Source organism: Musa acuminata, chromosome BXJ3-8, assembly GCF_036884655.1.
Source record: "Musa acuminata AAA Group cultivar baxijiao chromosome BXJ3-8, Cavendish_Baxijiao_AAA, whole genome shotgun sequence".
NCBI classification, from domain to species: Eukaryota; Viridiplantae; Streptophyta; class Magnoliopsida; order Zingiberales; family Musaceae; genus Musa; species Musa acuminata.
The window spans coordinates 38,256,740-38,280,545 of NC_088356.1; the positions used below are offsets into that span (position 1 = coordinate 38,256,740).

A 23,806-nucleotide genomic window follows, 5' to 3' on the forward strand; every position below is an offset into this window, starting at 1 on the left:
TTAGGTTTATTAAATTTTTAGATATTTTTAAATATTTTTTGAATCTATCGATATGTTCCAACATACCATATTGATACATCGGTACATATACATATTGAATTGGATAAAAGATCGACATAGTCGATCAACACAAAATTATAATATCATATTTTCGAATAAAATTAAGTAGTTAAAGACGTCTCTTATTCTGATCAAATGAAAACAATATAGATGTGTAGAGAATATTTCTCTCGCTATATAAATCAATATTATCTTCTCAAATGACATGATCGATATAAAAAAAAAAAAAATCAATCCCCTGATAAAATTTAAAGAATCATTTTTTTTATATATATTTTGGCACACAAATTATACAATATTGAACTCTCCCTGTCCTTTTTTTTATACATACAATAGTATGAGGATTTATTTGCAAACAACTCAAATGTGAATTCTCTTTTTCTTTTCTTTTTTCCAGACTCAATCAAGAATATATCGATAGATATATTATTTTGCCAGGTTTTATTTACAAAATTTTAATGTGGTTTCACGTTTCATTATCTATAAATGTACAATATGATAATAATTTATCTATAAACAAGTCATTGTCAACGATATGATCATCGGTCTTATCGATGTCAATTCAAATATCGATGCGTTGAAGGATAAAAAGGAGGCAAGTGAGGCATTTGCATCAGCGCCACACCACTCTACCTCCTCTGGTGTTGCTTTGCATCTACGTGACGCCAGAAGATGAAGAGGAGACAAGTGAGGCATATGCATCACCAACAATAACGAGAGAGTGAAAAAGGAGGAGGAAGATAAGGCAAGTGAGACATATATGTCATTGCAGCACTACTCTACCACCTCTCTCCTTCTATACTATTTTACATATGCGTTAGTATCAAAGAAGAAAGAGGAGGTAGGTGAGGCATCTGCATCATCGATGATAAAGGAGGGAGGAGGAAAAGGAGGTAGATGACATAGAGCGATGTGTCGTCGACATAGATGTCTCACACATCTCCTCTTCCTCTTCCCTCCTCATTATCGATGACACAAATACCTTACCTGCATCCTTTTCTTCATTCAATGTCGACGTAGATGTTAAGCGACGCCAATGGAGGAGCGTGATGCGGCACCGACGTAGATGCCTCGCTACTCTCCTTTTTATCTTTTGGTGTCGATGTAAATAGCTCACTACTTTGCTTCATCGTCGTTGATGTTTGGATCGATATCGACAAGCATAACAACTATGTCGTTATTGTTAACTCCCACCACGACAGTCACTTACGGTGTCATCGTTCATCATCATTGTTAATATTATCTTTTTTATCTATTATTTTTATATTATTTATATATGTGCTATTACATGTTATATTTTTCATCAATGAAATTAAAGATATTAGAATAAATAAGAATAAATAGTTTATTTTTATAATTATAAAAATTTTAATATAATTTTTTTTAAATGAATCGAAATACTAATGAGGTTCGACTAAAATGGAAGGGGTAATAGTTAATATGTAATTAGTTAGAATTCGCCTTTCCGGTTAACAAGTTAGGTATGTTTGCTCCTCCGCGGGCCGATTGACGAGCGGGATTTCTTGTATCGATCATAAGCATCCGACGAATTAGGAGTCCGGACGTAGGCAGGCGCTCGATCTACCAACGGAGATCCACGCCGGCTTCCCCTCTCTCCTCCCCTGATTCGATCTCCGCCTTGGACGCCTTTGGTGGACGAGTCGGATTAGGGTTTCTCGGTCTCCGGTCGATCGCAGAGAAGCCCGATCCGTTCCATGGCGTCGCGCGGCGCTTTTCCCTCTTCTCCCCATCTGGTTCTCGCCGTCGTCCTCCTCTTCCTTGCCTTCTCTCCGCACCTTTTCGTTGTGGCGGAGGACGAGATCACTCACGAGGACGATGATGCCCCGAGATCTCCCAACTGTAACAACAAATTCCAGCTGGTAACCGAATCCGATCTGATTGCTTGCTCTGGGGGTCGATGTTCTATGTGGAATGTTAGGACGCAATCTTTCTGATTATGGTTTCAGTGGGTAACATGTTTGATATCTTGTTGATAACGTTCCATCTTGTGTTTGGTATCTACCATAAGGATAGCTCCACAAAAACAGTAGCAAGATTTCATCGATCCAACTTCTTGAACTTGACAAAATTGTTGAAGCGAAGTTTTATTGAGTTATTTCTTCTAAACCGGAAGGAATACTTTGGCCATTCAGTGAAAACCCTGGTTGGTCCATGATTTTAGCTAAAATATTACATGTTTGCTTGTATGCTAGAACCTTCATTTCTGTACATAGTGCTAACTACTAAAGGAGACATACATGAGTAAGATCATTATGATAAATTTGAACTTGGTTTCTGTAGAATGACAATTTTTGCACCAATGCATACGGCTAAGATGATTCAGAATACAATAATGTTCTTGATGCCAAATATTAATTTCAAAGATGGCTTCAGATAAAAATAATTGTTTTCTGTTTTATTGCACAAGCTTGTGTTGGATCTCTAAAGCTTTTCTTTTGCTTCAGGTGAAGATAGAAAACTGGGTGAATGGGACTCAAGGCACAAGCATTGTTGGACTAAGTGCCAGATTTGGCACTAGTGTGCCCCGCCTAGCTTCTGATGCTCAAAAAAATTCTGCTCTTCTTACAAATCCTCTGAATTGTTGTGCAAACTTGACATCTAAGGTCTAGTTCCTTGCCTCAAAGTTGAGATCATTTATTCAATTTTCTCCGTTGGACATGAATATGGTGCTTAAAAATGTATGTTGCTTTTATTTGGTACATCACATCTCAGCCTCCTTTTTTGTTTACTGGATTTATTAGACGCATCTTCTTAAGGTTCAGATGTTCTGTATAAAGGTTGCTTTTTGTTAGTGCATAAAGATACCCTCAAATTCCAAGTATATCTTGAATAGCATAAATTGAGGACGGGCCTTGGTCCAGTGGTAATTCTCCTTTGTGACCTGGGAGACCAGGGTACGAGTTACATAAACAACCTCTTTATATTTAGAGGTAAGACTATGTATATTGACCCTCCTCAGACCCCACATTGGCGGGAGCCAAAAGGTGTTGCTATATGAGCTTATCTTGCAATATTAAATTACTGAATCTTCCAGTTAAGTTGAACGTTGAAAGGAAAACGATTAAAGTTTGTACCCAGCATTTGAAAATTGCCACAGCTCTAAGTCAAGGCTAGTGTAATAGATAAAGGGAAGTGTTTAAAAAGGAAGAATATAGTGAAGGAACCTTGTTAAAATTTAACATTAAATGAGTTATGCTACTTGTTTGGCTCTTCAATCATCGAAGATATCCCAATCTCGATGATGGACATTTTCTAAAAAAATGAAATAATAGTTTCTGCATAGCATGCTAAATTTTAATGGGCTTCATGAGGTTTTGAACTAATGAATATCTAGTTATCTTACAAGAATTACTTTCATGTAATGTATCTTCTCAATTTCCATCGTAGTAACTGAATGGTTTGCTAATATGTTCATGGCATACTGTAAAGTTTTGTATAGCAGTTCATATATTCCATCATTTTTTGACTATCATCTTCTAAATGTATTTTTGTTGATTTGTTTCACTTAGATTCTCAATAAAGCTCTTGTTGCTACAGTTAACTAATTCTGTTGCCTTGGCTAAGCGTGGAGACTGTACCTTCACTGCTAAAGCAAAGGTTGCACAGTTGGGTGGTGCAGCAGGCTTATTGGTGATCAATGATAATGAAGGCAATAAGTTTAGCATTTTACAGATGCTATATCTTTTCTTACCATTATGTTCATATTGGCAGTTTTTCAATTTCTCTTAATTTGCTAGTCTTTACTGATCATCTGCAGATCTATACAAGATGGTTTGTACAGAAAATGACACTTCTCTTAACCTGACAATACCTGTTGTGATGATACCCAAGTCCGCAGGGGATTATCTGAAGGATACCTTGATCAGTGGCCAAAGGGGTGAGCTGTCATTATAACTGTTGGACAGTGTAGTAAGGTTTTTATAAGATTCAATGTCATTGTTAGTTGGACTTTTCTAAATTAAACCTCTCTCCAATTAGTTGGTTCTTTTATTGCCGGAAAGCATACATACATATCTCATATTGGACTTTAGTATTAAAACCCTGGTATAGATAATTCACATGTGATCCTTCTAGCTTTTGTACAACCTTTGGTACCCAAATGAAAAAATATGTTTCTTAAAAGCTGTATCTTGAGGTCAAACTGGCTGATGTCTACTTTTAGATATTATGAAACCATTTCTTTATTAGTTCATGTGCCACCTGCTTTAGTTTTTTGATTTAAGTGATTGGTTTTCATGTCTTTGTAGGAAATTCACATATCCTTCTGTTATCTTATTTTATGGAAATCTTGTTTTCTGTTTTTCAATCAATTTTATGCAAGAAATCAACAATGATGATACTATATCTTAGTGTTCATTTGCTATTCTGCACCAAGATATGGTTCCTCTGTAATTTCTTGATGAATTCTTGAACTTTTTAGGAGACTTAGATCTTTCTTTAGAAACTTAAGCTATCTTCGAGTTTGTTTATAAGTTTAAGTTTACGTAAGTCTCAACCTTGAGTGTGTTATTCTGTTCCTGTCCGACCATTATTTTCTTCTTTAGACTCAACATTAGGCTGCCTTTCACCTTGCTCCATGATTAAAATATGTGTTTTTTGAACCTTTGATGGCCTCTGCATCACTATTTTTCTCTAAGTCTCAACCTTAAGTGTATTATTCTTTTCCTGTCCGACCATTTATTTTCTTCTCTAGCCTCAACTTTAGGTGGCCTTTCACCTTGCTCCATGATCAAAATTTGTGTTTTTTGAACCTTCAATGGCCTCTGCATCACTATTTATCTGATGCTTAAACAGCGGTAAATTGGATGAATTACAAGTTCAGTAGCAAATTTTGTTTCTAATATCCAGATTAATTCTTACCTGTTCACAGAGATTAAGGACTTAAGCAGTGGGATGAGCTCTTTTCAGCTCTCTTAGTCTCTTCTTCATGGGCATCTTTTTCCACTAACAAATTATTTACTAGCTTGTTGTTCAGTGTATCATGTATGAAGTATGAACCATGGTTTCAAATTTCAATTGAACTATTATGTCATGACCAGCAACAGTCTGACCAAGAATGGGTACTGAACCATACAATTCAGTACCAACCAATAGTCATTTCTTGTTTTCAATGATTCCGGTCAATGTACTTTCATTAATATTTAGGTGTAGCTTTGACAAAGAATTGCTTAAGATGGTACGGACATGTGCTAAGGAAATCTAGAGATGTCATGGTTAGAAGGAGGTGTACCGACACATGTTACTGATGGTACGGACATACGAGGTACTGTACCAGACCTTGGCTGAACCAGTACATACTGATGGGTACCAGGGTACCAACACATGTTACACTGGCATCTACGGGAAGATAAAGGAGGAGGTGGCAATGGAGGAAGAAGAGGGGGAAGAAGATGACGAAGGAGGAAGAGGAAGGAGAAGGAAGAGCAAGTAAGAAGGAAGAAGAGGAGGAAGAGCAAGAGTAAGGAAGAAGAGGAGATGATCGAGCAAGGAGGAAGAGAAAGGAAGAAGAGGAGGCGGTGGAAAAGGAAGAGGAAGAGAAGTAGGAGAAGAGGAGGAGAAAGTATACCCAAGATCACGAGAGGGCAGTGAGGTCAGCTTGGCAATGAGAAGAGGGGAGGTAGGTACCAACGAGAAGACGGGAGGTAGGTGGCAGCGGACGATAGTGAGAAGAGTGAAGATAGATGACTGCAAACGATGGTCAGAAGAGGGGAGGTAAGTGGTGGTGAATGACAACGAGAAGAGGTGTTAGAGGGCTCGTGATCGTGAGTCCTAATTTCAACTGTTATTTTTTTTATTTTTAATTATATCGGATCATATCACCTGAAACAGAGGTGGTCCATGTATTAATCACACTTAGGTTGGTATGTACTACTCGATACATAAAGGTCCGAGTGAGGAGTTCCATGAGGGCGATATGTATCACGATCTGGGAAAAGGAATTCCATGGGCGAAACAGTTATTATTAGTGGTACAAGAAGAGATAGAGGTAGACCTAATAAGATTATCCTAGAAACTATAAATAAAAATTTTAATATTCTTAATTTAATTAAGGATATGACTTTTTACACAACGATCACGGGCAGTGCATCAACTACTGTATTGATCCAACAATATGTCTAAGCTAATATTGGACTAGTATTTAAAACCATGGTATGCACCATCTCTGGAACTTCAGAATGAAAAAACTTCAACAACCAAATGAAACTCTATATGGTACATGGTCATCAAGGTCACCATCCAAGCTGTTCAATATTATAGGGCTGGATAGTAGGCACACTGAAATTGAGAAGGCTTCATGAAAGATAAAATCTCTTGGGCTGCTATCATCTTTTAAATGTAGTTCCTAGTTCCTTGTTTAGGCATTTAGTAAAGAAATGAATTCCTGAAGATCTGAAAGGCTGGTTCAGAATATAAAACATCTTAATAGGTGATTGCAGCTTAAGCTCACAAAATCAGGAAGAACTTTGCTGAATTTCTCATAAATCTTCAACTTTGTTTTTAGGATATCTATCTGTAGCATTGTCTATTTTATTATCAGTTACAAAAATATAATTGACTTTTTTCTTTTTGGTGTGGAGTATTGTTTTCCCACTAAACTTCCTGCCAATGATTTAAAAAGGCGCTCAACTGAGGCGAGGTGAGGCCCGAGCACCTCGTTCAAGGGCCAGGTAGCGCACTTCAATGAGGTGTCGCTTGGGCGCTCACCCAAGCCCAGGTGTCAGACTCTTCGGTAGAGCGCCCCGTTGACATAAGGCGACCGAACCGCTTAAATTGACGTTAGTTGGTTCGATTGAACCAACTAATGCATATAGTTATATCAGCGTGTGACCCCGATTCCGAACCCTACGCATGCTTCTCTCTCTATTTTCGTCGTCGATGATTTCTTCCTCTGCATTCGTCGTCGACGATTTCTCCCTCTGCCTCCGCCGTCAATGGTTTCTCTCGCTACCTCCGAGTCTTCCTCTGTCGTCGACCGAGTCTCCTCAGCTTCCGCTGCTGTCCGTTGTCCATTGCTTACTGTTGTCCGTGACACGACTCCGTTGTCGTTGTTGTTGTCCGCTGCCTGCTGTTGTTTGTGATTCCGCTGCCGCTGTTGCTGTCTGCTGCCTGCGACTCAGCTTCTCACTGCAACTTCTCACCATGACTTCTTCGGTCTCTACTCTTCTCTACTGCTATTAACAATAAATATATTATTAACAGTAGATTATTAATTACTATTCAAAATATTTTTTATTTATTAGATTAATAATATACTATTTAGATTTTAACACTGTTAATCTTTGTTTTTAATTTAATATCATATTTTTATTTAAATAATTATATTTATTAATTATATTATATTTTTTTTTATATTTTAATATTTTAGAGCGTTTCGATTCGTTCGGGTGAGCACTTAGTGCTTTTTAAATCACTGCTTCCTGCTTGAGTTGTGCAGTTTTATTAGTACTCCCTCTTTGAAGATTGGTGTGAAAATGATGTTGCTTTGCACAATTTGCTTGTTGTTCAATTCATTGTATGGTTGTGGCTTTGTGACAGGTCTCCTTATAGCAAAAGTGCAGAATTTCTGGCTATATTTTCTTTGCATCTGATAGATTGTAATTCATCTTATACAATTTACTTTATATTCAGAGCTTTTCTCCTTGTTCAGATGTGTTAGTCTCATATCATTATCATGTTTCTTTACCTTACGCTTTTTCTTTTTTATGTTACTGCACACACTTTTCTCTTGCAGTGGAAGTTCTCTTGTATTCCCCAAATCGTCCAGTTGTGGATCTCTCAGCAACCTTTCTATGGTTAATGGCTGTTGGAACCATAGTTTGTGCTTCACTATGGGCAGAAATCATTGCTGGCGAGCAGATTGATGATCGATACAATCAATTGACTAGGAAGGTCCTTTTTCAGATCACCTTTCCTCTCATTTATACTGTTTACTCTACTTTAACCAAGTGTTGCAGCACCTTACATAGGGAACTGTTATGCTTGATTAGTTGATAAACCCAGTGCATGAGGTTCCCTCCTATTATAGGATTTGTGGGTGATTAATATTACACAACCTTGCCTCTATTGTTTTTGTGACCCGAAGCATGGTCACCTAGGTCACAAAGGAATAACTTTACCCTTACGTCCATGGCACCTAGGTCTGATACTAACCGACATGGCACAACTGTCCATGGTACGTTGTTTACATCAGGTTCTGCAGTACCGAACTGTACAGCCCGGTACGGGCGGTACGTACCGGTCCGACCGGTTGCAATGCTACAGTACTCAGCACACCTAGGTGTACCGCTCGGTACACCGTACCGTACTGGTACCGAGCCCAGGTCGAAATATCGGTACGGTATGGTATTGCGAACCTTGGTTTACATATTGACATATATCATGAAGCAACATCCTGAACATGATGTGCTTGTGGGTTGCACTTTATGTGAGCATGTATGCCCTGCTAGGCTAGCTTTGACTTTATTACTTACATGCACTGACAGGATTTTCGTGGCTTTTGTTATAATCCATCAGTGGCCCATATCATTTCATACCTGACATGTATACAACAACAACAAGAAAATCCCAACTATTTGGGGTCGGCTACATAGATCTTTTGACATCATTGAGATATGTGAAAAACTATTTGTTTAGTTAAGTTTAGAATACTTAAATCTTTATTTATAGTTTCTATTAAAGTCTTTTTATGTCTTCCTCTACCTCTACTCATACCACTAACATTAATCATTTTACCTCTTCGAATTACCACATCCATTGGTCTTCTAAGCATATGTTCGTATTATCTTAAATGATTCTCTCTCATATTATCCTCTATTGAAACGATACCTAGTTGTTCATAAATAAAAATATTTCTGTTCATATCCTTTATTGTAACTCCATACATCCGTCTCAGCAATATAAACTTTTTTATATGTGTTGTTTCTTAATTGTCCAACACTCTAAACCATAAAGCATTGTTGGTCTCACAACTATCTTGTAAAATTTTGCTGTTAATCTCAAAGATATCTAATGATCACCCAAAACTCCTGATGCCCCTCGCTATTTTAACTATCCTGTTTTTACTTTATGAATAACATCTTCATCAATCCGTCCTTCTTGTTAAATAATCGATCTAAGATACCTAAAGCCTTTATTTAAAGGAACTTCTTGTTCATCCAACTTAATTATATTCTCCTAGCTGTTCCTAGTTTTACTAAATTTGCATCTTATATATTTAGTTTTAGTCATACTTAATTTAAAACTTTTAGTTTCTAAAGATTACTTCTATAGCTCAAGTTTTTAATTAATTCTACCAGGTGTCTCATTAAATAAGACCAGTGATTGAAAAAGGCGCTCGGGCGAGGCGAGGCGAGGCCCGAGCGCCTCGCTAATGCCCCAGGCGGCGCGCTTCAAACAGGCGCCGCCTGGGCGCTCGCCCGAGCCTAGGCGCTGGGCGCTTCGGGCGAGCGCCTGGGTAAACCAAGGCGACCGAACCAGGATTTTAGGTTTGGTTCGGTTCTGGTTCGGTTGGTTAGTTGGTTCAATCGAACCAACTAAACCGATATAACCCTTACCCAACCCTAACCCGCTGCCGCTGCCACTCCCGATCCCGATCTCGATCCCGATCTCGCTGCTCGCCGCTGTCGCTGCTCGCAAACGCTGCCTCTGTCGTCTCTCGCGCTTCCCGCTGCTCGTCGCTCCTATCGCCGCTTGCCGCTGTCGCTGCTCGCAAACGCTGCCTCTGTCGTCGCTCGCGCCTCCCGCTGCTCGCCGCTCCTGCTCCCACTGCCGCTGCTCGTCGCTCCTGCTCCCACTGTCGCTGCTCGCCGCTGTCGCTGCTTGCAAACGCTGCCTCTGTCACCGCTCGCGCCTCTCGTTGCTCGCCGCTCCTGCTCCCACTACCGCTGCTCGTCGCTGTCGTCGCTCGCGCCTCCCGCTGCTCGTCGCTTCTGCTCCCTTTCCCGCTGTCGCTACCGTTGCTCGCCGCTGTGCTGTCGCCGCTCGCCGCTGCGCTGTCGCCGCTCGCCGCTGCGCTATCGCCGCTCGCCGCTGCTTCCTCATTTCTCAGTCAGCAGGCTCAGTATACAGTATACTATTAATATTAAGTTTATTTGAAATGATTAATTTTAAATACTGTTAATAGATTTTCTTAATTTAATAGCATATTTTTATTTAAAATTTTAAATAATTATATTTATTAATTATATTATATATTTTTATATTTTAGCGTCTCGCTTCGCTTAGGCGAGCGCCTGGGCGAGCGCCTAGCGCCTCGGGCGTTTTTGGACCTTGGCGCCTTTTGGCGCCTAGCGCTTTTTAAATCACTGAATAAGACTATCATCAGTAATAACATACATCGGGGAGGTGTATTATGTAAATGACTAGTAAATTTATTCATTATCAATGTGTAAAGGTAGTGACTTAATGCGGATCCTTGATGTAATCCTTTGCTAATAGGAACTCACCTGACATTCCCTAACATTCCCTATAATTCTAACACTAGTAGCTATACTACCATAAATATCCTTAATAATATTAATATAATTAGTGAATACATCTTTTCTAAAACTCACTATAACAAACCTCTAGGAACTCTATCATCGGTTTTCTCTAAGTCAATAAAAACCATATGCAAATCTTTTTTTTTTCTCCCTATAGTTTTCCATTATTTGTTTTAATAAATGGCATGCATCTAGTCAATAAACCATACTTTATCTCCCTACAGCTGTCATGTATTCTAAGAATTGAAATAGATCTGTTGCATGGTTATGTAACATACCACTATAACTGTCAAGTATTCAGATTTTTTTGAAGAAATTCTGTATCTAGTAGTTGCTTTTCCATCATCAGACATAAAACTATAGGAGGCAACATATGTTTAATATCTTGCTTATTCTAAATTCTAATGTTGGCAGGATCAGCTCAATGCCGGTGCTGAAAACAGGGAAGAATCTGAGAAGGAGATCCTTGAGATTAATGCGAAGGGAGCTATAATTTTTGTTATAGCAGCATCAGTTTTTCTCTTGCTTCTTTTCTATTTTATGTCATCTTGGTTCATTTGGCTGCTGATCGTATTGTTCTGTATTGGTGGTACAGAGGTAAATTGTTGTTTTAGGTTTTGATTTATGTGTTTTAAATCTCTATACAGTTTATGGTTATTCCCCTTTGTTTAAATCTGAAACTTATGACTGTTTGTGTTCATTGACTATTTTATTGTTCAGCAAGAAGGATTATTTAATCTTTATTGAATTGGACATATGGAACTGAGTTATAAAGTTGAACTTTCAGATGAATTTTTTATTTTATTGGTTTCGTTGTTCCAGAAAAGGCTATGATGTCCACCATGGCATCTTCAGCATGAAGGACACAAGCCATATTATATTAGTGTTGGCCTATTTTGGGTTCATAGTTGGTCCATTAGCAGGCCCCAGGTGACAATGGGATCTAGTATGGGCATGTGTTGTGTTAGCAGTTTAAACTTCTATCACTTTGTAACATGAGTTCGCATCTGATGGATGACTTGCAAGTAGCTTGTGCCAATTAATAGCTTTGAAGTGATTTTTCAAAATCTTCAATGGATGGTTTTATTAGCTTTTAGTTTCCTATCATCTCAACCATACATAAGGTAATTGGTTTTTCGTTATTAAGATATATCATAAAATGTTTGGAAGGACTTTTACAAGAAATAAATGATGTATCTGAATATTTTGGCCTTCACTATTACTGCATATAAGACAACTGGCTCTGTTGTCCTCTTAATTTATGAAGAGAGGTCTACAAATTTGCATACAGAATTCAGTTATATTCCTCGAAACCAATGGACTTTTTGCATGTCAAGTTGGCTTTAGAATGCCAACCTAATAAAGTTGGTAATATCTTTCTTCAATGATCAACTTCTTTATTGCACCTCATCCTAGGGAGATGAGTCTATACATAAACAATAAAATTTATATTATTATACCATATGATAAAAGTGGTTTCAACTCTTAAGAAGAGGAATTGATAACTGCATGATAGATCAACTTGAATAGAATGATAAGAGACTTGGATAAGGTAGGCAGATAGTGGCGGTCTAATTATACAACATTATGCTGTTAAAAATGTCTCATGAAGTTAGGAATTGATATCTTTAATCATATTTCTTATTGCAAATTCTTTTCCCTCTTGCATAAGGAAGTCTTGCCCTTGAATTTAGTCAACATCATTATTGTTCTGATTTTCTGGACTTTAGGTAACCATTGAGTTCCATTCTAGATCAATCAAGATTCCTGTTATTGGAAGGTGTTGCCCATCTTTTGCGATACTTCTTTCTGCAATGCAAAGCCTCAAACCAAAAGTCAGCACATTTTCACATTATACCTACACCTTAGGATGAATAAAACTGAGTTGAACCAATTCATTCTAAGCCGATTTGCAATTATTACCTGACAGCTCCTAGCACACTAAGCTGAGTTGTGACTGAAACTAATCAACTGATCTGGTGTTGTCGACCTTAAGACACTCTTTGCTCCTTCAATGTCTCCTTGCAGTGTTCCTTCAACAACTCCAGTTGATGCCTTACACCTGTCACCAATTGTAGCCTGCATGTTTGATGCTGTCTTTTGGCAACAAGATAGCACATGAAGATATCCCCCGACGGCAATAGATCATATATAACATATATACGTGAGAGAGAGATGTTCAGTTTTAAGGTTACCTTTCTCCGTTAAGAATGGCAAAAGTTGACCAATGAATGGCCCATTGGGTTCATTTTCTTCTCATGTATGTGTGTATGTTTCGGTACCATCGCCACGCCACTGCATGCTAAGCATTTGCAATTGGCATGCTGGCACATGGTGTTCTGGTGGCTAGCAAGATTGCTTGGTTGTGCTTGTGAGTTGTGACATCTAAATACTAGTTGTGAGGTACATTTTACTAACCATTACCTCCATGACAATGGGAGACACAAGACAGGTGAAAAATGTTATCTGCAGATCTAATCATATGAACCCTATGTGCCTAATTTAAAATGCTAACTGTCATGAATGCTGGCATTTGCTTGGCCTAGTGAACCTCCGGACCTGTTGACAGAACTCCTTTATGTCTTTCTATGTGATTGAGGCAATAGATTGTCTGGTTGTATCCTATATTCTCATCGTGATTCTTATCCTACATGGAGTATTGTCATTATGGAAACCTATAGCTACTGGCAAATTATCAGTGTTTCCTGCATGTCATCATGGTACTTTTTTCCTGCATCCTGTTGTCAGTTCCTTCTCCTGACTATTACAAACTGTTGTTAATATTGGAAGTTATTATCAGTTTTGGATTCTTTATATCTCCTAGTGGATTATCTTTAAACTATCAAAGAATCTTTCTTTTGATGTGCTTTATAGTTTATACGTACTTACTAAAAGGCTTTCTTTTACAGGGTATGCATGTTTGTTCAGTGACTCTGATATCAAGGTAAAACATCTAGTTGGTTGTGATGTAATCTGGCTATCTCTTTCCATCTTACTGCATTTCACTTGTTGATTATATTAAATTACTTTCTAATTCTGCTTGATTAATCATATTATGTTCTACATATAGGTTTTGCAAAGACTGTGGACAGAAGACTGTAAATCTTCCCATTATTGGCGAGGTCTTGATCCTTTCAGTCGTAGTACTGCCATTTTGTGCTGCTTTTGCCATTCTGTGGGCTGCAAATCAGCATGCTTCATATTCTTGGATTGGACAAGATATTCTTGTAAGAGACATTTACCCGACCACGAGTTCTTTCTGCTAATCTGTCTTTTGGTTTTAATATTAGCTGATATATCTTTTATAAGGCATGGTAGGAAATTCTGCAAATCAGCCTATAGTTTAAATCATATAATAAAAATTCAAATAAATCTCCATCTATTTATTTCCATTCTTCATTCATCTGATTAGTGGCTTCTTAATTTTGTTTTATCAGGCTAGTACTATCACATTCTTTATTTTCTAAAACTAATTTTTGGAGGCTTACTGCTTTCTTAAATGTATATCCAATCTACCATTTAGATATTTTCTTCTCAGCTATGTCATAATGATCTGCATTTATTATGTACCTTGTATCCTACTGAATACTAATTATGTTACTGACAAGCAGTATAAGATGATATGTGCTTTCTACTAGTGCTTGGCTCAAGCCCATCATGATCAATAGCTGCAAAAAACAACCAATTACACTTTTCAATGCTGCATACGTGTTATCATATAATTGGTAGACATAAATGCACATTTAAGTCTGGGTTATATGATTGCCATTCATTTCTTCAGCTAAAAGTAGACTTTGATGCTGCAATTCAAGACATATTGATGAAGCTTAACCTTTAGTTTCAATGAAAAGTGGACAATTTATCATGGTACATCTTTTCTTATATAGAACATTGGGTCAGCTTGTCTGTGGTGCAATAAGAAAGATGGACCTGAAAGAATGAATGGAGTATGTCTAATAGAAATCTTGACTTCACAAGGTCCTTCTAGTCGTCCTGTCAGTAACTAATTCAGATTTCCAGGCTTCTCTGTGTCAAAGCTATTTCAAACACTCCTGAGTCAGCTCTTGTGAATTGTCTTTTTTTAGCCCTTCGTACACATATAGAACATTGATAGTGGCAGTCATAGTTGTGGTAATTCAACTGTCAGTTTAAGGTGATTGTTTCTTTCATGTGTTAGTAAAGCAGAAGGTATCAGCCTAACATTACAATAGACACAGCTAAGATTTTTGAACAAGTAAAATTATAGTAACTTGCATAATAACGATTTGATGGACATATCATCAGTAGTTATCTGGCTTCAAATATTCCCTCTTGAACTAGAGGGCCCATAATAAATGGATTTTCCTACTTGAACTTATATGATACCTAGAGTTCTAGGTACTTTATTGCCATCATTTTTGACTAGTTCTTCATTTTTCCTAGTAATGCCTCATTTTATGTTATATACTGCAAGTTATTATTCAATCCTATTTCATCTAATGCACACTCTTTGGTTTATTATAGGGCATCTGTCTGATGATTACAGTTTTGCAAATGGTTCGGTTACCCAACATTAAAGTAAGTATTTTACCAGTGGGCTCATTTTCAAGAACTGGTTTATATAATGTTTGCGGCAACGACTACTCATGACCCATGTGACATTTCATGTTCTTAGGTTGCATCAGCTCTTCTTAGCTGCGCTTTTGTGTATGACGTATTCTGGGTGTTCATATCACCGCTTATATTCCATGAAAGCGTCATGATTGCCGTAAGTCAAATGGATGGTCCTATGTTTTGTGTTAACTTTCTCTTTAAATTCCTTAGATTTTCATTGTATTGTTGCTATAATGAGATTAGTGATGTTGCCCAAGAAGTAGCAGTATTTGTTGTTAATTGCTACTGTCGACTATTGAAATTTTTGCACCTTGGATACTTGTGTAGGAGAAAATTTTGCACTATCTGCATTGATAAAATGTATCTGAATTGCACCGACAGTTTTGTTCTTGGTTAGCTGATCATCTTTGTTATATGTTCACATAAATTCTTACCTAGAAATATTTGTGTTTATATATTTTCTTATCGGTAAAATGTTTATTCTCGATAAACAATATTTTGTTCCTAAAGACGTGAGATCATGCTTATAGTGATGAATTGCAAGCTTAGCTTATTTGCTTGATTCCAGTGATAATAGAAAATATTATAACTGGTTTAGATAAAGTTGTGATGAATTAGTTATTTGAAAGAAAAACATCCTTAGAAGGCTCTTTACTGCATTCCTTTTCTTGTTTCTTTTCCTTCTCTCATTTTTATTTTCTTTTCCTTTTTCCTTATAACAACATCCTTGTTTCTTTACCGCTTCCTTATTTAGCCTTATGCTGGAGCTCACTTCCTACACACAGAAATTTGATTGAATTTTCAGGTTTAGCTCAAATAGGGAGCCTGCTTGCTACAGTAAGTTTGGTAAAAGAAGGGTTAATAGCTGCAACTTTTGTCGAAACAATAAAAAGATTGGCACAAATAACTCACTTTTAGGAGGAGCCTCCCATCAACATGGTGGCATCAATCAAGAGTACTGGGCATTAGAGTACTGGGAGATGAAAATATTAAGAGTATCGATGATGAGGATATTAAAAGTAGCGTCCAGTCAACAAGGTGACATCAATCAACAACTTCAGGGTATTCGAGTACTGGGAGATGAAAATATTAAGAGTATCCATGATGAGGATGTTAAGACAGATGGTTAATTTGAAATTAAACTAATGAAAAATATTGCATGTGGCTTGTGTTCTGGGGAAAGCTTGTGTAGCATCAACTCTGGGGAAAGTTTGTGTTCTGTGGATATGATGTATTAGTATTAAAAAACAAATCTTTTCTAAGTTGGAGTGGTCATAATGCAAAGTGGAATTTCAAAGACGATTTGAACAAATGTAGTAAATAAATAATCATTGCTTTCAAAGTATCGAAATAAGATGCCGTAACATAGAAGGACTAAGACTTAAGATATTGTTGCTTTGGTATGTGTTAGAAGATTATTATGTCCAAAAGGCTGCATTCTATTTTAGTATTTCTATAGTCATGAAAAAAAGGGCATCTTATTCAAGATCATACTGATGTGAACAAAGTAAAATCTACAACAAGGACACGCCCGAAAACTTATAGTCAAGAAAGTGTTTGCTTAAGATTTGATTAGCAAAGAAAGTCATGGAAAAAGAGAATATTGATATAACTAGTTGACAGATAATTGCGACTCTTTGAAGAATCTTTTCATTGGTTCCGGATACTGCTCAATGGACAAAAAAATTCTACATCTATGGTTGTGTTATATACACACACCTATACATAATAGTTGCATTTGAATCTCGAATAAATAGGTGTACTGTACCTGTTCAAACATTTGTGTCATAATTATCTTCAAGTTATTGCAATTTGTGTCCTTTGGATTTTCGAAAAATATCCATTTTTGAATTGTTCTCGTGGTTGTACACGGTACCTCAATGATTTAAACACAATATATTGTCATCAGAGCAATGCAACATCACCTTATAAGCTTAAAATCACAAAGTGAGAATCAAGTTCAGATTGGTGCGTATTGACCCGTAGATATTGGTCTTGACCAAGGACCAGGTTCTAATTATGTAGATTGATGCCAGTTAATATTCAGTTTGTTTTTAAAGTTTCTTTGGTGATACTTGGCAATATGAAGCGGCATATACCGCCTAGTATTATGTATTGTACCAGTTCGACTAGTTACTGAAATCCACTTCTAATCAAGATTTAAATTCTTGATTGAAGTTGTGATTTTGTCTAAGCTACACATGTCATGTCTTGATGATGATGAATGCCTGCCAAATGATGTATGTGGATCAGTGGATGAAATCGAGAGTCTCAGCCAAGCATTGGCCTAGACCTGGGAACTTTTAGGTTGAAAAAAGGTGTAAATTTATATCAACCTATACGGGACAATATCGATCAGTATTGAACTTGTACGCACCTAAATCTGTCCTGTATCAACCTGTACTGATTGGGATACCATGGTCTGCCTTGTCTGAGTAATTACCAGTACAACATAGTCCATCTCCTGATATTTTATCAGAGCATTATCTACTGCCTGTACCAAGTGGTATGGACCAGTATGACAGTCCATGTTTGAAATACAGTACTTATTATCTCATCATGTTAGTCCTAATATTGTTCTTGAGCATTACGCAAACTCTCTGTTTAATTTTTTCTAGTTGTAGCACTTGTGGACAGAGTAATGAAAGATATGTTGTAAGTCTCAAAGAATCTGTTTTATGTTAAATTAGTTTGCATTCTTCAGTATTTAGATGATCATAAAATGCTGTTGCACTTTATGATGATCAACCTAAGGTAAAATTCCAAAATTTTAGCATCATTATTTTAAAGATGTTCTTCAGTCTTCAATCTTAGCATCATTATTTTGTGTTGATTGTCAGATGTTTATCTACTAAGTTTTAAAGGTGAATATTTTACCAATACTAAAGAATGTATTCGTTGTAAGCCTATAATTAGAAATAAATAACTACTATCGTGTGATGGCCTTCTTAAGAGTAAGGCTGGCACTCAAGAGTTGCCAAACAGAACGAGTTACCAAACTAAATATTTATGTACCACATCCATAGGCATTCAGACATTTAAGCCTGTCAAGGTGAAATGGACAACCATCTATAGACCTAACCAGTTGGTTTAACATGTATATTCTTTGTCCTCATAGCACATCTCAATCTCCCTTCCAATTGCAATACATTTCTTTCATGAATTAAATGATAACAGCAGCAGTTGGATCTTGTTAACCGTGTGAGATCTAGCAATGCTATATTTTTTGTACTAGTGTTAACTGTGTCAATTAGCTTTACTACTAGAAGTGAATTTTTTGAACAATGGTAAGCTCTCTGTCTTATATTGCTTGCCAGATTTTTCTCCTATCAAAGTTTTTTCTCTGCTATAGTGCTACTAGTCCAGAAGATATTCATATTATCACTTGTATTGCAAATAGCTTCTTAGATGATAACCAAAGTTTATTGCTTTATAGGTAGCTCGTGGTGACAATAGTGGTGGAGAAGCTATTCCGATGCTTTTAAGAATCCCTCGCTTTTTTGACCCTTGGGGTGGCTATGATATGATTGGCTTTGGGGACATTCTCTTTCCCGGTTTGCTTGTTGCATTTAGTTATAGGTATGTTCTACCATTACTTCAATATTTATCTAAAAACTGGATATTACAATGTGTGTGTGTGTGGCACGGAAAAATAAACCATGGTAGTTTGTTCGTCATCTATGTTTGAATTTGAAAATGCCAATAGTACTCTTGGTATATATATATAAAGGTTTTGAATACCATACCGTATCGATATACTAATCAACTGTCGATATGGTATGTACTGAGCTATACCGAGCATACTGACGCATGATACATTAAGTTGTACCAATGTACCACCCATACCGGTTCTCTATTGGACTGATACGTACCACCCGTACTATGCGTTATGGTACGATATTGCAAACCATGATATATATATATATGGTTTGTTTTATTATCATGGAATGCCTGGTTCCTTTTTTAGTCAAGGAAATTGCTTCTAATCCAGTTCAACCTAGATTTGGATGTAGTGACCAGTTATTGTTCTGTAATTAATTAAATAATTTGATTATTAAGATAATGTAACTATTTCAAACTCGAAATAACAGTATACATAGAAAGGGAATCAAGACCTTGAATTCGTTGTTTCACCAACCTACATTGAGTGTGAATATCAGATATGTACAGTATTGGAAAACTGATTTGGTCAATGTCTGCAGAAAGGTCTGACCTTGCTGAGTTTTCTTGTGACTCGTTTGCAGACATTACCAAGACAATGGACTCTGATTTTTTTGTTGCCACATCTTTTTGGCTAATGTCCTGATGATATATCACTCGTCTAAACCAAGACTAAGACTAGTTGCCAAGTTGTTTCAACTTGTCAGCAAATCTTTACTGTTATGTTTTCTTATAATTGTTATCATGCTTGCTGTGGTCAATGAAGTTCCTTGGTTATTTTCACTATTATTGTCAGCATAAAGATACATGTTTATCTTCACAACATGGCTCTAATTGCATTTTTCCTTTTTTTGATTCCCTCTATCAAAGACCAAAATAAAACATTCTTTCATTTTAGTCAGTGTATCTGTCATGTTTTGTAGGTGGCCTAGTAACCCAATTCTAAAAATTTAATCCAATTGAATACATGAAAATAGAAAAAAGTTCATTTATATCAAACCAAGACAAAAATGAATGTATACTGTTCTTTCTGCTGATATGGGTAAATTTGGGTACGTTTGCCCTTCCTAAACTCTGCATTGCCAGGAACCTTGTGCCTTTTTTTTCAGGAATAAAAAGTAAAATTTAAATTATAAAAATTTAAAATTCATAAAGGCCCTTTCTTCTATTTTAGGGATTTCATCAATAACTCCATATCTTGTTGGTTAATTTTTGACCTCATGGCTTTAATGCTGTCTTGATTTGTTCAATTCTACTATGTCATCTTTTGCTCAAGTTTTTCTATGGCTTGTGCCGATATCAGTTATGTCACTTGCTGCGGCTCCTGACCTACACTACCATATGAATCTGGCCCATTTCAAGCATTGCACATAGTGTCTCTTGTCTGGCACCAGAATTTGCAGCTTCATTGCTGCACAAAAATGAAATATTAGAATCGCCTATAACTCCATATATTGTAGGCAGTTTGCTTTACCATAAGATATTTTGCTTATGTTCTCTAAAAAATTGTGTACTATCAATCACACTGCTTTTAGCTTTGTGTTTCTTTTACTTATCGTCTACATTAAAGCGAACTTGATTTATTAGTTCTTATCAATGATTAAATAAATGAAAGAAACAGATTCAAACTCCTAATCTTAAAAGACTCTACCCTATAAATCTTACCATTTACAAACATTGCACACCTTGCCTGTTCTTGTCAACAAGGAACTGCCTCTTGAAACATGATTTTGTTAATCGTATGGCTCTAGATTCTCTGGCATCTTAGTTTACTCTGTCAACACACTAGCATGTTCTTTTTCCTGGAAATTAGTCTATTAGATTAGTTTTCCCCTGTTATGTTTTACCTGCTGATAGATGTCTGTTTTCATCCATGAGCAGTACGTTGTTTGTCATGACTGATATAGTATTCTGCTAGCAGTTCTCTAATGAAGGCATAGTATTCCAAATGCCAATTTTTTTAACAGGAAACATCTTGAACTTTTGCATTTTCCAGATATGAAAGATCAAAGAAGAAGGGCATCTTGAATGGTTACTTTCTTTGGTTGACAATTGGATACGCATTCGGTTAGTATAAATTAAGCCTTGCTCCTATAATGTAAGAGATGATGTTACTAGGCTGGGTTAGCTTTTGTAATGGCCTCATTTATCTCAGTGTAGATCTGGAATTTTCAGGTTTTTGAGTTTGAATTGCCTGGTGGCATATAATGTACTATTAGCTGATTTCTATGTATTAGATGGCTGCCAACAAGGTTTGCCTTCTCGGGTACCGGACCCATTTCGGCAATCTGCTGGAATGGTATGTATCAGCCTGTCCTGGTGTACCAACACATGGTATGTCAGTGCGTACCAGTGTTTCGGTGAGGAAGAAAAAGAGGTTGAAGAGGAAGGGCTGGTGGAGGAATAGATGAGGAAGAATAAAGAAAAGGAGGAGAAGAATAAAGAAAAGAAGGAAAAGCTGGAAGCACAAGAAGAGCCCTACTCTGCTCTTTTTTTAAAATAAAAAATTTAACGCTGAAATGGACTGGGACCCTTCACTTTTCAATTTTTTATTATTTTAATTCGGACCGCCTGAAATGGGGTGGTCCGTGTATCGGTCCATGCTCGGACCGGTACGTACCGTACTGTTTTTAGCAGTACAGCAATTCTTGGCTGCCAAGGCCTCTCTTTGGTTTCTTTGTTGGGATCACAGGCAAGACTTGCCTCAGAAGTTTGGCAGCCTTTAGTAATTATCAGTTCATATGGCTCATGCATATCGTTCGATGTCTGTGGATCTAGAGATCTCCATGAGTATGGTGCACAAATTTGTCAGTGATTGCTTGATGCAAGCATCAAGTCTGTTGTAATGTACATGATAGAATAATCCCTCTTTGGTCTCACTTATGGTTGGTGCGACCCACTAGCAACCCTAATTTCTGATATGCATGCACATAGTCCAGTTTTCACATTGACTGCCTGCAGCTCTGATTTGGTTCCAGTTGCAACTGAACCATGTTTCCTTGTTCTCAGTACATGATTATAAAAATAAAAAAAACCATTTGCTGGCTTATCACTAACTTTCACTTGAGCTATTCTTGGCGCAATATTTGTGCCACATCATGTTTTCTCTAATTGCTGCATATTTTCTGAGTAGTGGTTTTGCTTTTGCAGGTCTGTTCCTCACCTATCTTGCGCTATATCTAATGGATGGGCATGGCCAACCCGCCTTGCTATATTTGGTTCCTTGCACCTTAGGTAACAAAATTCGATCATCCTACTGTTACCTGAGTCAAAACATGTACTCTCTTGATTCAAATGCTAGCTAACACATGGTAACTTTGTGGCTCCACGAATTAGGGCTTACAATTATACTAGGGTGGCTGAGAGGAGACTTGAATGATTTGTGGAACTACGGCAAACATCAGACGAGTAGTATTCCTGCCGAAGAATGTTGAGCATTGGGTACATCAAAAGCTGGTGAGAGATGAATATGTGTAAGTTCCTTTTAATCAAGGTGCTCTCATGCCATATTTTGATCCACTGGTGCTCTCCTAACTTGCATGCCTTGAATTGTTAGATCCAACTGCATCAAGGAAATTTGATAAAGTTCACAGAAACATGGTTCAAGTTACTGGAAGAACATTATCCGTAAAACACACCATTTAGCTGACGAGTAGTAGAAGAAAAATTCAGAAATTCTTCTTTTATCTTCTCAGAAATGTAGCTGTAAGCTGTTCCAATCTGGAAATTTCTATTTTATTATCCACCATTGTCATAATAGTTCATCTGATTTTTTTTCCTTCCAAATATTACTCTGGTTGAGCAATGTGCATACTGCAATTTACTTTATTTCCCAAAATGTATGAATGGCGCTTATAATCGTACTCAAACAGACTTTTTCCCCACTGAGGATATGTATAACTTGCGCAGACTCCAAGCAAATACCAAAAAGAAAACAGTGACTATCCAACACCGTTTTCCTTAGGTAATATGTATGAGTAGAATAATAGCAACTCTCAGAACCACCGGTGGCAATAAAAGGAAAAACCATACAAAATACCAATAATGCATCAAACTAGAAGACTTGGTAGTATCTTTAGGTAATTGATTAATTTGTTCCAGTTTGTTGGCAGGATGAAGAGGCAAGTGGTCATTGAAAAAAAGTGTCTGGTCCCGTTGTCAGTGCCCCTAGTGCAATCAAATATGTGAGTGATATGATGATGATCTTACACTAGTAGTAGTAGTGTCTCGGTCCAGTTAGATTAGTACAAGGTTGGTTCGTTTAGACATTAATACGTCGGAACAGGAGACGGTGAAGAAAGAGATGCGGGAGATAGAAAAGGCGAATCTCGAGTGAAGTCGTGAGCCTCAGCGCAAAAAAGAAAACTTACGTTAAAAGCCAAACCGGACCAAAACCTTTCGGATCAATGGTTGAACCGGTAAATTGCCAACAAAACCCTAGCAAACCAAGGCAAAATTACGAAGTCCTAAATAGTAGCAACTAAATTTACGAGCAGATCCCCTGAACAATATGTCAATCCTAGAGTTCCGTCACTGACACACACTCATCGATGGCAGAGTGGGAAGAAGACAATTAGCTAATAGGGAAAGAGAAAACGGGAAACCGTAATGGCAAAATGGGGGCACAATTAGCTAATCATCATCAAACACCATTCACATGGCATTTATTATTCTACATTTCTATGCATTGGCTACTAGAAAAAAATATAAGAGTGCAAGGAACACAACAAAACTAAATAAAGAAAACCCTATTCCAGAACGGGGGTACCAATTAGCTAATCATCATCAAAACCCATTCTCATGACATCTATACTCTACATTCTATATATTGGCTGCTGGCAACAATAGAATGCAAGAAACAAAAATTAAACTAAATAAAGGAAACCCTATTATGATAAAGGGAGTGCAATTAGCTAATCATCATCAAACACCATTCTCATGACATATTTATATTCTACATTTCTATGTATTGGCTGCGTGCAAGAAACAAA

At 37.1% G+C, this 23,806-nt stretch overlaps 1 protein-coding gene across 1 annotated transcript; it reads left to right on the forward strand.

Annotated features, from left to right (window-relative positions):
• Window positions 1–1,537: 1,537 nt before the first annotated feature.
• Window positions 1,538–22,593, forward strand: LOC135645992 (signal peptide peptidase-like 2). The gene is made up of 15 exons (XM_065165013.1): window positions 1,538–1,940; window positions 2,526–2,684; window positions 3,619–3,730; window positions 3,839–3,958; window positions 7,814–7,971; window positions 10,977–11,159; window positions 13,472–13,506; window positions 13,633–13,789; window positions 15,066–15,119; window positions 15,217–15,309; window positions 18,592–18,734; window positions 20,812–20,882; window positions 21,966–22,049; window positions 22,152–22,288; window positions 22,372–22,593. Exons 1-14 carry the CDS (start codon window positions 1,776–1,778, stop codon window positions 22,247–22,249), a joined length of 1,632 nt encoding a protein of 543 aa, XP_065021085.1. The 5' UTR covers window positions 1,538–1,775; the 3' UTR covers window positions 22,250–22,288; window positions 22,372–22,593.
• Window positions 22,594–23,806: the final 1,213 nt, after the last annotated feature.